Below are 17,348 nucleotides of genomic sequence, written 5' to 3'. Positions count from 1 at the left end.
AGGCATAAATCCCTCTCCTATTCTTTAATGATTAAAAAAAAATAGTGATTCAGCCATGTTTATGAGTACTTTTTGCATTTTAGAGAATATTAGAAGCTATAAATGTTTAAATGGAAGTAGAATAAAAGAGTTGCTCACCCTGAGCAACTAAGAAATTCAACTAGGCAAGTAACGTTAGTTTTCAAGACCTGGGAATGATTCTCTGTGACTTGTGACTCCATCCTCCTGGACCATGGCTCTGCCCTCTAGCTTTCCACCTCTGCCCTTGGACCTATCCTCCCTTTCTTCTTTTTCATGAGTGGTAGCATATACATGCAGCTGAGTGCTCTTATCAGCCTGCTTTCCGCTTAAAGGATCTTAGAAGTCCAATGCCCTCCTTTCATTTTGGTCTCTTTGTCTCTGTCAGTCCAGGCTGGCAGTTTCCGCTCTTATAACATTCTCAAGAACCTTGTTGGTCTCCTGTATAAGTCTTGGGGATTCACTCCATTAGATTAAAGTACCCTCTACAGATCCTTCCTGGATGATCCCTTCACTACTCCTGGCTTCTGCTGAAATAGCCAAGAGGATACGTGAGTCACGTGCCTAATCTCCTCAAGGAGAGCTCTCCTTGTGCCTGAGTACTCAGACCATTCGATCTTTCTGAGGCAGGAGCAAAAGGATGTCCAATCACACCCTTAGTGTTCTCTCTGGAGCACACTTCCTTGACTGTGAATCTCTCAATTTCAGTATCTTTTGTCATCTGCATAGGCTGAGAATTCCCCAAATCATCAAGTCCTGGTTCTTTTTGCTTAATGGTGTTTTCCTCAATCTAGCTCTTTTACTATAAGCATCAAGGAGAAATTAAGTCACTTGTGTAACACCTGGAAAATCTACTCAGTTGATATCCAGTTTCATCATTTATAAGTTTTGCTTTCCATGTAACTGTAGGACACAACTGTGTTAAGTTTCCTGCTATTATATCACAAGAATCCTCTACCTTCCAGTCTCCAGTAGCATGTTCTGCATTTCCTTCTGAGCCTTCGCCAACACCACCTTTAGGTCCCACGGTTCTACCAACAGCCTACTCAAGGCAATCCAGTTTTTTTTCCCTGTCATGTTCCTTAACATTTTTCCAGCCTCTGCCCTTGGCTTAAGTTAATATCACCTATACATTTTCAAGTATTTTTTACAGCAGCCCCTCACTCCATGGTACCAAAATCTGTGCTTGCTTCCTCTCACTACTATAAAACTGCCATGAATTTAGTAGTTTAGAACAACACAAGGTTATCATCTTACAATTTGGGATACTCAAACAAAGAGGACTTACAGACTTAGAACTGGTAGGGTTATATTCTTTCTGTAGGCTCCAGGGGAGAATCTATTCCTTCCCTTCTCTAGTTTGCAGAGGCCACCTACATACCTTGGCCTATATGATTCAGGAATGGCATCACTCTGCCCTGACCCCTGTTTTCATTATCACATCTCCTTTTCTGACCCTGACTTTCTGCTTCTCTTTGTTAAGAACCCTTGTGATTACTTTGGGCTCACTGGGATAATCCAGGGTAATCTCTTATTTATGATCCATAGGTTCCAGGGATTATAATATGGACGTTTTTGGAAGGGGGAGGATATAAATTATCCTGCCTACCATGGGTTCTTCATAGGGAGCTGGTGAAAGTTCCAAGATTTCTTCTAACTTATTGCCTCCACCGAAGCTCATATGCTTCCGTAATCCAGAGGGAAAAGGAATTTCTCCAAGCAATACCCCCTTGGGAGACCACCCCAGAAAATGTCTCATTTGCTCTAATTAGTTGATGGGTTCACCTCTGAATTTATCACCATAATAAGAAAGATAGGCTATTCTGAATAGCTAAAAGAACTCAGGATTTATTACCCAAACCTTGTGGTTGAGAATGTGAAGGAGTAGTACCCCTAAAGCAAAATGTGAGACCTGTTACCAAAATAAGGGAGAGTGGATTCTGAGCAAAACAACAACAGCACCCCCCCCAAAACAACCAACAGATAAATGTCAACTAAAATACATCTCTTCACCCCATGACAGAAAATTAGCCAAAGGCTAATATATATAGCTATATATTCTATATAGGTACCACATAGCCCAAATGTCTAATATAATAATTGGCTTTCTTGAGTAATGACTGAACGGTGAATTACTGCATTGTCCTGTTTACATGATTTGATTTTTAGTGTAGTCATATACCATCTGACTAGATGTTATTATTTTTGCTAATACATCTCTAAAGAATTGTTTAAAGTCAGATCATTATATTGGGAGAAGAATAGAAATAGAATAAGATAATCAATTTTCTGAATTAGGATAAGAAAAGCAATTCCATAATGGGGATCCTAGAAGAAGTTACATGCTTTTAATTTGATTTATTCTCTTGGGCTAATCTCAGAAAATCAGTATTCCTGTTGACACCTTCCCAAACACATACACACACACATAGCTTAGGGTACATGCAGTTTGAAGAAATATAAGTATTGATTAATATGCTTTCAGAACTCAAAAGTGTCTCTGGGTGTTTGTATGTTTTATTACCAGGTTAAACCCCAGAAGGGGACTCTAAGCACCAAATGTCATGAAGACTGTGAAGAGCATTAACTATACTAAACTATTTCCTGTGGTTCCCATTTCTCTTCTCTTCCTCTCTGATATTTTGGTTTCCTTTTTTCCTGATAAGGAGGTTAGGTAGGAAGTGGACCTGACACCTCTGAGAAGAGCGATGAGGAGGTGCTGTGTCTCCCAATTATAAATTGCCATTCTGTGACTCAAAAAATATTGGAGCTGCTTCCAGGAGAAGGCTCCAAAATCAATCTGGAGCCATCTCCCTGAGAAGAAGGAGAGTGTGCTGGGGAAGTGAGTACGAGGAACTGTCAGAAGCTAGTTGAAGAAATAAATGAGTATCTAAGAGGAAGAGAAGTTGATGATCTTTTGTAGAAGCTCATTGGTCAGGGGCAGATGGCCTGAACTAGTCAGGTGTAACTTAATCATTAGTTGTACTGTATTAGATTGAGCAGTGTCCATTAAAAGGGATTCAAACCGCATGGACTGCCGTTTTTGTTCCTACCCTCCCACTCTTGTGGGCATTCTTTTACTGATGAGCGGAACAGAGGATTTTCTGTCTCTCTAGGGAAGAGATTACAATTCTTTCCTCATACTATACTTTTGAAACCAGTGGCTCTTTTCCACATTTTGTAGGAGTATGTGCGAACTTGTTTTACACATCTAATGAAAGCTAGAGATTCTCTCCCCAGGAAAATAGCATTGGCACAGAAGTCAGTCGTTTTTCATAATATTTCAGGATATTCATGAGCTACCTGAAATTTGTCAGCAAAGGCCTCCCAGAAAGGCCCATGCACGCAGTTAAAGACCCTTCCTTCATACCCTGAGCCTGCCCCTCCAAGGACCTCATCCTCAGCTAAGGGAAGCTTTGAGTGTATTAAGAAATTTGGGTGTCACTAAAGAGTTCCATTCCATACTAAAGGGCCCATCCATTTAAGCTTCTTCAGAACTTTTTAAAAAAATTTTTACGTGGAGGTCACAAATGCCTCTTTTTAAAACTTTTCTGAGACAGAAGGGTATGGGCATGGCTGAGGATCTAGACACAATTGTCCAGTTCTCGTATCATGGGACTTTTCCTGATGATGATTTTATCTTATATTTTTCCATCCTATTCCCCTCTTCCTTTTAAATAGCTAGTTGCATTATTTTATTCTCAGAAAGTGATAAATTTGAGAGAGTGACAAGAACACATGGGGAAGAGAGAAACAGAAATAAACAATGCAATACAGTGAGGAATGGAGAGACGTGCAGTGTAGCAGCTCCTTAAAAGACAGAACTTTTACCAGAGTGGCACTTCTATTCATCTTCCTTCCCAGCCAAATTTATTTGTTTCTAAGTTCACTTACGCAGCAAAAATGAATTGGCATGTGTGGTATTTTATTCTGAACCGTATGCTAGATCTGTGAAGGTGCAAAGATGCCTGACGTACAACCTCTCCTTTCGAAGGAACTTGAGGTCCTGCAATGGAGAGAAAATATGCAAAGAAAGCCAGCTTAAAACAACTTCCTGAAAGTGCTTCACTGTTCACCCTTCCTAAATTTCCTGCTCTGTGTGTGTGTGTGTGTGTGTGTGTGTGTGTGTGTGTGAGAGAGAGAGAGAGAGAGAGAGAGAGAGAGAGAGAGAGAGAGAGAGAGAGATCATGTTCCAGCGAGTGCCGAAGTGCCACTTGTTCTCCCAGAGCACCTCCTCAGTACATCAGGCTTATTATAATATTTTATAATTATTCATTTATGCCATTCTCCCAACTGATCACAAACCCCTTGAGGATAGAGGTTGAGTGTTATTAAACTTCATATTTCTATTTCCTGGGAGCTAACAGGGCACCTGGAACATGATAAATGCTTTGAAAATTGTTGAGTAGAGCGTTGAATCGCGTCCAGAGAAGAGAGCACGCAGGTGAAATAAACTGTCTTGTAAAAGGAAAACCCTAGGGGTTAGGTCGGGAAACAGTGGCCTGGCATTTGTCCTTGCGTTTCTGGACCTCAGGTTTCCACCTGCCCTAGAAGGGGGTTGGATTCGGTGATTCTATCCAGATGAAAAATTCTACTCTAAGTAATGCTGAAGGCAGAAAGGAGGTAAAGCCCTGGCTGTCTATCTGATCCTGCTTAAGCACTCGACTAGGTTGTACACTCAAAACTAGTTTTCTGAAGGTGGTTGAGCGGCAGAACCCCCAGATGCTCACAATATTCACCAGCTCCATTGACAAAAGCGACTTCCCACGCTTTGCCCGCAGAGGGCATCCCTGCTCATTGATATGTAGACCCGGCGAAGGCGGTTGCTCCGACCGACCGCTCTTTTTTCCTTCGCGCCGTCATCTCTCGGCCCCCACCCCCCTTCCCGTGGAATCTTTGCCTGATCCAGTTCGTTCCCCTCCGGTGTCCACATTTTCCCTTCCAGCCCTCCACTTCTCCGGATCAATGGATAGTACGGCTCCAAGTCCCAGCTCACACACCGCTGGCGGACACCCCAGTAACAAGTAAGAGCGCTTCACACTGCAGCCCTCGTCTCTCCTCCCTCGGTCCCCCTTGGCTCTCGGAGGAAAAAGGAACAGCATCCCCAGCTCTTCCGCAGATTTTCCTCTTCAACTTTACACAGCTGAAGATAGGGTACCAGCCTCAACCTTTGGATGCACAGCCCAGCCACAGGATTCCTTTCCGTCTCCTCTTCATCGCTCCTGGATATTCTGTTTATTGATGACTCGCCAGCCCCGCGGAGAGCCGTCTTCCCTCCTCTTGCTCCCTCTGCTTCCTTGAGTTAGTTTTCAAAGGTTTTACGGGTCTCGGGATCTCTTGGACCGAATGGAACTTTCTGCTGCCTGCTTTTGCTGTTGATTCTGTCAGTGGACAAGGAAAAGGGCTTCGGAGGCAGAAGAGGCGCAGGGGAGGTGGGGAAAGAGGTGGAGGAAGAGGACGAGGAGGAGGAGGAAGAGGAGGAAGCCGAAGGGGCTCGGCGGGGGTGTGTGCATGTGTGCATGGGTGTGTGAGTGCATGTGTGTGAGCGCCGCCGCATCCCAGGACCCCCGGCCCCGAAGGTGCTGGCTGAAATATGGAGAATAGTCTTGGATGTGTTTGGGTACCCAAGCTGGCTTTTGTACTCTTCGGAGCTACCCTGCTCAGCGCACATCTTCAAGTCACCGGTAAGGGGTTCTTTCCTTTCTTCTCCTGGCATCCCCGCCCCCGACTCCCACAACCTCCTTTCCTTTTCCTTCCCATTTCTTGCGGCCAGTAGCAGAATTGGGGTAGAAGGAGACAGAGCGAGGTGTTCGGCGCTTGCTTTGCGCCCCATTTCCTCACCGATGATAAAAGACGGGAAGACTTTTGTTTCTCTTGGGGGTGGGGGGCGGAGGATGTTGGCGGCCAGGGAGAGGGGCGCCCCTTCGCTGTTTTTAAATCTGGTGCTTCCCGAGTCTGTGCTTCTGTAAATACTTGCCTTGATTTGGAGAGCTGGCGGGCTGGGGCAGGGAGGAAGCAGGTGATGGGGATGTCGTTGAAAGGAACTGGGTCGCATTCTTAAAGCCTTGGAAACGTACGGAACAGGCGAATTGGGGCAACAGGGCCCAGCGGGGGAGACCATCGTGCGGGTGTTGGGGAAGTCTGCTCAGAACGTAGGTAGTGAGGTTGAGTAGTCTGTGGGCATGTGCGCCTCTGTTTGATGATTGAAATCGGGAAAGGGACGGCCACCGCTACTGTGTTTTGGTGCTTAGGAGCAGCGGACAGCCGCGCCGAAAAGCGGCACAGAGTTGTGAGGAACAAGGAGGCGTGTTTTATTTTCTAACGGTGGATTCAGTTCCCAAGCTGAGTCTCCTGATGTCTCCAGGACACTTCCAAACTCCACATGATTGATATTCCGGGCAACCAGCCCCTTGGCTCTGGCGCTTGGCAAGCGCAGTTTCTAATTAAAAAATGGTAAAACTCTTTGGGGGATGGATTGGGTTATAGCAGGAGAAAGAGGGCTCTGAGGCGTGCTGGGGCTGCTGCAGTCTCCAAACGCGGAGCTGGGGGCTTCAGCAGCCAAAAAGAATGTTTAAAGGAGGAAAATATCTTATTTTGATGTCCAGTTGTTTTGCCGGCCTCACCACAACTGTGGACGGGCACTGGGTACCGCGAGTGGGCCTGGCAGGGAAGGAGCGGGCAAGAGTCAGCTGAGTATTCAAATCCCTTTGGAAACTACCTTTTCACAAATCCCAAAGAAAATGAGCCGCTGGCAGGGGCCAGGCGTTGGAACAGGGGCGCCCTGACCTGCGCCTAGGAAATTAACAGGCGATGGAAGGCAATTCAGGTCCAAGCACCCAGCTGTCCCTGAGCCTGAAGCTCCTGCTTTCTTGTTTCTGCTAAATGCTGCATCCCCCAGGGTTGCGAACACGAACAGAGAATGAGCCTCTCCTGGAAGCTAGGGATTTAGACGGTCCAGCGCGCAGCCAGCTGGAGGCTCCCCAAATCCTGATGCGGCCAGGCACGAGCAGGAATCGAGCATCCACACCTCCCCTTACTCCTCACCTTCGTTTGATCAGACAGAGCCCGAGAGGGCACGCACGGGAGCACGAGCCCGCCCATGTGGTGCGCGTGGACCGCATCTGAGCGCTCAGTGGCCTGCCGCGTTCCCTCCCTCCCTCCCTCGGCTGGTCCCCTCCTCTAGGGCTCCACTCTCCCAGAGCTTTGTCCTCAGCAATTACTCCTGTCGAAGGTGGGCGGGGGTCATTTTCGGAGTAATGAATAGGTGTCTTTAAAATTCTGCCCTCAATACCAGCAGACACTAGACACTGCAGTGGACAGGACCCTCCTTCTGCACGGAAGATTGACTTGCGCTTTCTTGGGCAGTTTGGGAGACCGCCAAGGAGGGGAGAGGGCAGGTTCAGAGGGAGCTTTTCTCTCTTGGTGGAAAGTCTGCCCGCCAGGCCTGAAATAGGTTGATTGAAAATATTGCATTAAGAAAGGTGTGCAAGAATGGGCAATGTTGTTTTATCAATTACGCTAAAATATTTTAAAACCATTTCCCAAGTGACTTTGTCCATCGAAGTTAAATAAATGGAGACAGATTTATGTATGTTTTACTAACATCTAAATTAATTAAATATCCTTCTTCTCACTTAAGTTTCTCAGCTAGAGTTAGGGACATATATAACTGCTTTAATTTCTTCTCCAACAGTTGTGTCTGTATTTGAAAAAGCAGACAAAACTCTGCGTACACATGGGATGTGCCTGTGCATAAACGTGTGAGTCTACCTCTTTAAGCTGGTGTATACTTCTAGATTTCTTCCTGTTATTGGCAAATGAATTATGTAGTTTGCACAGGTCTCTGGAAAGTGAATAGTGCAGTTTTGAGATATTGTTCATTCAAATCGCTCTGGTCCTTTGCTCATTGATCTGTTTCTCCTCTTTTTCTTATTAACAATTCCCCCTCTTCAGGTACATGGCAAGGGAATTGATGTTGAAGAAAGCAGAGTTCCCTCTATGAAAGGACCAGTAGGAGGTGCCCTTAATAAGGCCAAGTGTCTACTGGCAGTGAAATACCCACTCAGCAAGGAGTTTTGAAGACTTTGTTAGTGGGTAACAAAGGATATGGAGATTAGCAGTTGTACTTCCCAGATAAAGTCTGAAGCTGCTGTAGATTGGCATGAAATTGTTAAGACCTCACAAACGGCACCCCTGAACAGTGTCCGCATAGGATACTGGACGAGGAGGTCAGTGATGGCTTTTTAGTTGGCTTCTGTAAGATGTCATAGCAGAGGCACGAAGTAGAGTCCCAGGACCTCAGCTGAGATGAAAATTTTAGATGTGAGGAGTTCACGAATGAAATAGCAGGTATACATGCTACTTAATTAATTATTCATATCTATGTCTGGATTACATTCTATTAAAAAAAAAAAAACTGGAAGAGTTTATGTGGGCCGGTGAAATGAGGCTTGCTGCCTTCCTTATGCCCCCCAACCAAGCTAGATTAGATGCCCCATCTGGGCTTGCTGTGGAGTGGAGCAGGGCAGGACCCGGGGGCTCCTGGGCAGCCTGGCTGTCCCCTCGTCTGTGAGTGCTGCAGCATAAATCACCAGCGACCTTTCACAGCACCCACTTCCCACACAGCAGCACTTGCCCTCTGAGTTATGAAGCATGTGAAACAGTCACCACATGCGTTATATGTGAATATATTAGGCTTAGAGCATTTGCTTTAATGCTCTTAAAAGCTGGGCTGGCTTGAGCCGCTGATGGGCATTTTTTTTCTGGGGAGAGATTTATAACTTCTCAGCATGTATGACTCGCATGTATTCTCTGGCAAGTTGACCTCTCGACCAACTTCTTTATTGTTTCCATTGACGAGGAAGAGCTTTAATCCAATCTAAATTCCCGAGTGAAGCCCTGCTAGAAGTTTCTCCTAGAGTTAAGGTATTTTCAGGCTGTAGGATGGTTTTCTCAGCCAATGGGAAGCTTGATTAGAGATTGGGGAGGTGATTTTTGGGTAGAAGAGTATTTCTACTTGTTTCTGGATGGGATCCCCAGGACCCTAAGGGAATCCCAGCACTCTCATTATCCTTAAAAACATGTTTTATGAGGGGAAGTATTTCTTCCTGTCTGGATTGCATTTCTTCTTTCATACACCCAGTGGTCTGAGAGTCTTCAAACGTGTGTGATTTGCTCCTGGAGTTTTTCCGCTGCACACAGTGGAGTCATCCAGTACCAGCTCCCTCCTTTGGAAACAAACCCTGATTTAAACCTTGCCTTCCCCACCAGACTCTTATCTTTAGGTGGTGCTGCATGTTTATGGACAGCGCTGAAGTTTCTGAGGAGAATTTTCTTTCCATAGGAGCCTGGGCCTTAAGGTTACATTTTAAAGCAAATAGTCCTACTATTTCTTTGGAGAATCTGCCATCCTAAACTTTACAGGTGCAACTTCTTCCTCATGCTTTTACCAGGCAGGATAAGTTTATGAGAAAAGAATGCAGTTGTTTCTGGCATTTTCTTAAATTAAAACACAATCATACATATACCATGTATATACCATACATATACCCTCTGTGCCACTTCCCTAAATCTATAGTTTTGGAGTGAATTAAAGTAATGTTAATTACATTGGGACTTCCGGAAACCATTGGGATTTCACTGGTGAGGGAACTTCTCTTGGCTGGTGATAGACCTTCCCACCAGCTAAGAACCAGTATGCTCATAGAAACTTGCACCACGTTAGAAATACCTTGCTTGATTTTGATATTTGTTACATAGCTACCAGCTCCAATGACAAATTTTTGACGGATTAATCTACCTCAGATGGTACTCTTTTAGATGAACTGTATTATTTAAATTTTGGGAAGCCTTCCTTTTGCCTGAGTAAAAAGAATTAATGACATAAGCCCACCAAGGATTACTTGAGTAATTAACTAAAGATAAAAAGTCACTTGGTTCTGGAAACATACTGTAATCCCTAAAGAAAAGCAATAAACAATATGCACTTTTACAATTCATAAAATGTGAACATGGAGTTGTCTCTTTTTAAAAAATGTTCCTGTTCATGATGATAATCCAGACGAGGATTGGAGAGCTTCGTGAACGGTCACAACAGTTGCCTACTTTTATGAACTGTAGCCTGGGATCTTAGTAATTCTGCATTGAAACACACTGAATTAAATATCCGCACGATGCCCAGTGATGGCTCTGCAGGCTGCTGCTGGCCTTCTCCCCAGCCTGTCTCTGCAGAGTCACAGTGCTCACCTCTGAACTCTGTGGAAACAGCGCCACCTCCTTTGCTGTGGCCCAGGCAAGCCCTTCTTGGTGTGGCTCCAAGGCCCTGATCTGCAGGTAGTGTTTGACATGCTATTTTATGCTTTGTAAGTTCACAGAAATTTGCCTTAAAAACAAATTTCCAAATGTGCGTGAGTGCTTCTTTTAGTGGAGAGTTCATCTGTCCTCTAAAAACAGCTGAGTAGGTCTGTTAGCATAGGAGACTCTAGCCAGTGGCCTCTCAGCCAGTGTTGAAGTTCAAGAGCTCAGGAGCCTATGAAGAGAAAATGAGCACTAGGGACGAGTAGGGGATGCCAACCCAGGCATATTAGTTTTTCAGGTCCCAGGTTGGGACTTTGATTTTCTTCAACTTACTACTTTCCAGAGATCGAAGCAGTTCTTAGTGGTATTATAATATCAGTTGTATGGGACTGATCCAAGGCATTTAAGATATTTTTTTCTTCGAAACAAGACCTCAAGTAAAGCAAATGTTCAACTAGTCAGTAAGAATGGCGGAACAATCCAGCTTCTTTTTCCTGTAGGCCAATTAAAAATATATGCAACAAAAAAATTTACATGTTACTTATGCCAAGTGGGTAATAGCACAAAATAAAGTGCTAATTATTATACACCTTTATAAATTGTAGCACTCAGGTAGATTACAGCACAGTTTCTATCACACCCTCGCTTCCTCCCACACTGGAGTGTTGATTCCTTATCATATTTCTATGGCTCAGCACTGTACTAATGTGGAAATACAGGATGGTTGGTTGATGATCAAAATGACTCTAGTGCTCTAAATTTCTTTGACAAATTTTAGCGTGAGAGTAAAAAAATAAAATTAAAAAAAAAATAGGCCCCTTTGAGACAACTATTAAGCAAGTATGTTTTCCTTGGTGGTTTATAAATGCCTGAACTCTGTCCAATGGTATGGTTTAAAAGTACTTAATAAGGTGTATGAGTGAACAATCCTCCTTTCTGTTGGCAATAACTTTCCAATGGTAATATTAGTACATGCTATATTATTAACAGCTTTCTTGGGGGGAAAGTTCAACCTGAAAATACATAAACCATTTTATATTTATTGATCATATTTTATTCAATTTAAAAAATATTTATTTCATTTTAGAGTGGAAGGGAGGGAGAAAGACAGGGAGAGGAACATCAATGTGTGGTTGCCTCTCGCATGTCCCCAACTGGGGACCTGGCCTGCAACTCAGGCATGTGCCCTGACTGGGAATCGAACCTGTGACACTTTGGTTTGCAGGCTGGCACTCAATCCACTGAGTCACACCAGCCAGGGCTATTGATCATATTTTTAAAAGTTTTATTGTTATGAAATGATCTGAGGTGGGAAAGTTTCTCTTGTCTGCTAAATTTTGTTAGCCCAGTGCCTATAACCTACTTCTTATTTCACCATATACTTTAGCTTAATTTGATGCATTTGAATTTTGTGACTTCTTACTTGTTCAGTCATTCCACAGTTACATGGAAGGAGGCCCTTTATACCACTTGTGATTATTATGATGGGACTTTACAGGGGGATAGGGATTTCACCCTTGTACTTTGCTCACCCTTTAAAACTTGGCTCTTGCCAGAAGTCTACTCTTGAGAGTGTCTAGGACAGACATGTTCCATTGAATTAACTGAATCTTTATGATGAGGTCTAACGAAAATACAAACTTATTACTGTAGTGTTGTGATCTGATGAGAGCCCTTATCAATACCAATATTATTCTGGTAGCTAAAATACTCTTAAATCGGTTTTTACATTTGTATACAAGAAAAAAGGAGTTAAACAGTTAATATAAATATTGTCAATTTTTTTAGTAACTAAAGTTTCTTCTTAAACAGCAACTTTTTTAGATTTTACTAATCTTCTGTAATCTTTAAAAATATGTACCCACTTAGTTGCTTTTTACTTACACAAACACAAGCTAACCTGTCCTTGACAGGGGAAAGGCATCACTGTGGCTCAGTTATTATATTATCTGATACCATAGTGATTTCTGAGGCAATTACATCAACGAGGGCTGTTTATTTTTCCATTATATGGCTATGGGCTGCTACTTTTGTTCTCTTAAGTTTTTTGAATTTTATTCCCATTTATAAAATGCATGTTATCTACTTGCTTCTGTCCAGCTTGAACTTCTCACTGTTGTAAGACCTACAGAGTAGTGCTGGGGTGCCAGGCTTAATCTGAGGAAGAGTAAAAATCCCTGAATAGCATGGCACTAAAAGATGGTTCATTCACAGAATTATAATGGTGATGTTAAATCTGAGTTGTAAATCCTAATCTTGCCTTTTGAACTTGGTTATGTTTCCAATATGGTAAAACACATAAGTCCAGAATCCTGGTTACATGGATGACTGTGAGTTTCAAACAAACAGCTGTGCTTGCACATGTGCATAGGCACACCCCCCAATTTTTGTTTGGGTTCATAATTATGTCACCCTTCCTATGTGATGGGCTAATGGAGGGCCCCAGATGAAATAAGGCATCAGATAGGCTAGCAGTGGCATCTCCGGTGTGTCGTCTCTGTGCTGACTCAGCGGTGTGAGCCAGGGCTGAAATGTCTACGCAAACCCCCTGCACCCAGAGTCCTCAATCCATTGTTCTCACATCTTTTCTCAGCCTCACGGGATCCCAGAAGGATATAAATTAGAGAGAAAATCTGCAAAGCTTTCCCTTTCATGTCTAGTGTCTGAGGAGAGCTGTCCCCTGGAGGACAATTTCTAGGTACTGTCTCTCTGGTTTAAGACATCTCCAGGGATGGTTTGTTCACCATGTCCCTTGGGAAACTTTTCAGCAGCATATCAATTCTCGCTGTTAAAATTTTATTTTACAATTCACCTTAGACAGTCCTATTCGAAATGTTGCTCCTGTCACCCAACTCTTGGTTCCTGTTTTCCTTTCTCATTGACACTCTTTCTGTGTTGAACTGTGTTAGATAATTCACCTGTAAATTATTCTGCCCCCTCCTTAGTTTTACTTAACCAGATTATAAATATTTAGTTGATTTATTCTTTCCTCATACTCACACTTATTTCCTACCTGATCTCCCTCTAGTTTGCTTACATCTTTCTGGTAGTCAAGGGACCTGAATTTAATGTGGTCGTCTCAGTAAGCTCTTCCAAGTCACATATAGAACATGTAGATTTAACATAATCTTTAGCTTATTACCCAGTCATTCATGGGTACCCATTTTGCGTCTTAAAATTCATGTTCTCAATTTTTAGGTAAACTCTCAACACCCAACAAAATGATTGAGGTATTATAAGGATCAAATAAGATCAATAATTTGATTCAAGATAATAGATACTAAATATTTGTTGTGGGTTACAAAGAATTAATGAAAGATTTCAATTTGTCTCTGTTCTCTAAGGGTTTGTCAGCAAGTCAAGATGAGAGGCACAGACATAACTAACGAGGATCCGTGGCAGAACAAAGTACTCATTCAATGAACAGCGGCACATACAAAGTGCGGCTGACTCTGAAAAGTATCAGCTACGGTGTTTACACATTATGTCATTACTGTATTAACATTAGCCAGGTGGGCTGACAGAGCCAATGCATTCATCCTTGTATCCTTAGGTTGGCCTAACCAAAATAAACAAAACAAAAAGGAAGGGAGTGTAAAGAGTTGTCAATCATGTCTAAACCAAGCTATGGGTGTGGCCCGAATGAGGGTATCAGTGTTTTCCTTGGCAGATTTTACAGCCTGTTGCTATAAATACATGCCCAGCCTCCCATGACCCTGTGTTCAGAGGATGATGGAGCTTTGAGCATAGTGGGATGGAACTGATCATCAATGAATATATTAATAAATACATAATTTCAAACGTGACAAGGCTTTGCGTACAAGAAAGTGTTGTAGGAGAATAATTCAGCAGATGAAAGAAGGCTTCCCTGAGAAAGTTGTGATGGCACCTAAAGAACTAATTAATTATAGAAAAGCTACATGGAGGCAGTCAGGAAGAGGTTGGTAGGTAATAAAAATGAGTGCAAAGGCCCTGGGGTGGAGGAAGCAAAATGTGTTCCAAGAGGGTTGCTGTATACTAGGCTAGGAGAACTAGGCATGATAATAGCTCCGATGAGGGCTAGGAGATCTTAGGATCCTCTCCTGAAGACAGTAGAAACTCGTACTCATTAGGAAGTCCTCTCATTATCTGCCATTTTCTTTCCGTGGTTTCAGTTACCTCCTGTCCACTATGGCCCAGAAATATTAAATGGAAAATTCCAGAAATAAACAATTCATAAATTCAAAATTACACACCATTCTTAGTATTGTAGTGACATCTTGTCCTGTCCTGCTTGATCCTGCCTGGACGTGACTCATCCCTTTGTCCAGGGTCTCCACACGGGAGATGCCCCAAGTCCCTTGGTCACTTGGTGGCCGTCATCAGATCGACTGCCCTGGTATCATAGTGCCTGGGTCAAGTCACCCTTATTGTACTTACTAACAGCCCCAACGAACAAGAGTAGTGATGCTGGCAACTCAGACATGCCAGAGAGGAGCTGTAAAGTGCTTCCCTTAATTGGAAGGAGTGTGTGTGTGGAGAAGAAAACATAGCATACAGAGGACTTGATACTTGGTTTCAGGCATCCGCTAGGGGTCTTGGAATGCATCCCCTGGGGATAAGGGGGACTACTGTAAATATTGTTTGAATGAAATAAAATGAATTCAGGACAAAGACCTTTTCCTAATCTCTGTAGAATCAGTGAAAAATTTAAGCAAATTTACAGAGGCAGTCCTTGCCCTGATTTTCTTATTGGCTATTGGATGTGAAGTTATGACCCTGTCTATCCTATGTCTAGAAATGCCTCATGGGCTTGTTGCAGATAATAACAAATATAACCCAGGCAAGGGGACTTTGAAAAATCTAAAGAGCTAGAGAAGCACCAATGGTTATTAATAAGCATGTGTTCCAGGTCACTTCTTCGGAAGCTATCACTGAGCAGAGAAAGTAGGGCTCCCACCTTTCCTGGAGAAGTAGGTTTGGCATGGGATTTTTCTTTCTCTCATGGCCTCCTTTGAAATGTGTGCCTGATCACTCTTGGTGATTAAAAGGAAAAAAATGAACATAAGGTTTAAAACAATTCAGATTGCTTTCTCCATATGCTTCTTTCCTATACATTTTCTCTCTATTACAGTTTCGTAAAAATATGGATGAATGTTCTCTTAGATTTCAGTTACAGCTCATTTAGAAGTCATTGAGCTTGCAACTTTTCCTCTACCATTGTACGTTGCCAAGGAGTTGGTGCATGGTCCTGTGGTCTGCGGTCATGATGAGACAGGTGGCACAGCCTAGGGAGAAAAGCATGACAGCTGGTAGCCTTGACTTCGACTTACCCCTCTGTAGAATCGAGACAAAATAACCTCTTTTTTTTTTTCTAACTCTAAATTGAAGATAAACTCACTCCAACAGTTAGATATAGAAAATATCTGTTGCATTGCCTAGCTTCTAAGAAATGTTTCCTAAATGCTAGCTATTTTTAGTATTGTCTTCATATGGGCTAGAGTTATATTGAGATCATCTTTACAAATAGAAAATTTCACAGGCACAGGCAGGCCACTCAAGAACCCACCTCCATTTTATTGTTGCACTTGATGATTTTAGAGGCTTCGAAAGAAATAAGATAGTCAGACTCAGGCAGCCATTTTGAAATCAAGCACATGTTTTGTTTAGTTGGCCACGGTTAGGCGGCCCACGGTCCATGCCTTTGCTGGATTTAGATGCTAACAAGTTCAGTTAAGTTAGACCTGACACAGTGCAATACTGATCAAACTTGGCACCATGTAACACAACTCCTGTGGATTCTTCCTCCACACTGACCTCTCCCATTAACTTCTCTCCAGTTAACCACATCCATTTCCTACAGACCCATTGATGCCTCCACTCAGCATGAACACGTAGAAACAAGTACTTGCTCGGTTAATGTGTAGTGCTAGGTATAATTCATCTTGGGGGGTCTCCACTCTGGAAGAGGGGGGATGTCACCTTGATTGTGTTTCAGTGCCCAACCCTACCTCATATGAATTAATTTAGAATCTCTTAGATGCATCCCAGCACAAGTATTTTTAAAATCGCTACAGGTGATTCCAATGTTCAGTCAAGTTTGAGATCCTATATCTGAGGGTCCATGGACCAACAAGTTTTGCATAACTTGGGAGCTTTTTAGAAATGCAGACTGATGCCACACTCAGACTGACTGAATTAGAATCCCAGCTGACTGAGAACCATTGACCTAGGAGACTGAAAAGCCACTGAGGAAAGTGACCCCGTTCCTATTTCTTTGTAAAAATGTGGTTAATGGGAAAATATTTTTTCCACACTTGTCTAGTCTTATCTTGCAGCCTTTTTGGAGTGTGCTGGCTTCAGGAGTTGGTCTCGTAATGGCAAACGATGCCAACATCAAAGAGTCTTCCATTTTGTGGTTGAGTGTATTTCTTGGAGGCCATGACATGTTTCATTTCCTTGAGACTTAAAGCCCCTGAAAATGCTCTGAAAATTCTCTTTGGGTGTTTCATCTGCCTTTTCTCTTATTTTCTCATCAGTGCTCAAGAAAAGAAGGTGCATTGTAAAAGGGCCTCCTGGTATTCATTCTATATTTTTCCCTTTCTCTGCCTCCCTTCCTTCTTAAATACCCAGACCCCGGGGGAAAAGACAGTCACTTGAAATGACCACAGGGACCCTGGGTCCTTTTGCATCCTTCCTTCTCTGCCTGTCAGGTCTGATGCTAAACTCACACAAGTGCTCGAAGTGAAACCCCGATAGGTGCCGAAGGGTCCCCATGCTGAACCTCACCTTTTGCTTAGGAACGGTCTTCAGGGCAGGAAGCACAGCAAGTGCTCATTTTCCTGGGCGTGTGTGGCCAGGGAGAAGGGGCTAAGGGAGGTTTTTGAAGAAGAGTAAAGGTTGACAGACAGAAGGCTCACTGCGAGGTCTTGAAGCTCTTTCTCCGCACTGCCCGTGAGAGAGGAGCTTTATCTGGCGTGCTCCGAGTCAGACTGCACACAGGCAAACGAGGGGCCCAGCTGTGCAGACTGCATCAATGTGAATGAAAATCTCTA

General features: G+C 43.3%; 1 protein-coding gene across 2 annotated transcripts in view; it reads left to right on the top strand.

Moving 5' to 3' along the window:
• The first annotated feature begins 5,611 nt into the window (after window positions 1–5,611).
• Window positions 5,612–17,348, top strand: part of DCC (DCC netrin 1 receptor) — a 1,006,514-nt gene continuing 994,777 nt past the window's right edge. For both annotated transcript variants that reach the window (XM_090285089.1, XM_090285088.1), the window contains exon 1: window positions 5,612–5,702. In XM_090285089.1, coding sequence (XP_090141215.1) covers window positions 5,612–5,702 — 91 coding nt within the window. The remainder of the gene's footprint in view (window positions 5,703–17,348) is intronic.

Source organism: Furipterus horrens, unplaced genomic scaffold (genome assembly GCF_987537825.1).
Source record: "Furipterus horrens unplaced genomic scaffold, mFurHor1.1.pri manual_scaffold_8, whole genome shotgun sequence".
Classification (NCBI taxonomy): domain Eukaryota; kingdom Metazoa; phylum Chordata; class Mammalia; order Chiroptera; family Furipteridae; genus Furipterus; species Furipterus horrens.
Note: the sequence above shows the minus strand (reverse complement) of the source record. Positions and strands in the feature narration are given on the sequence as shown.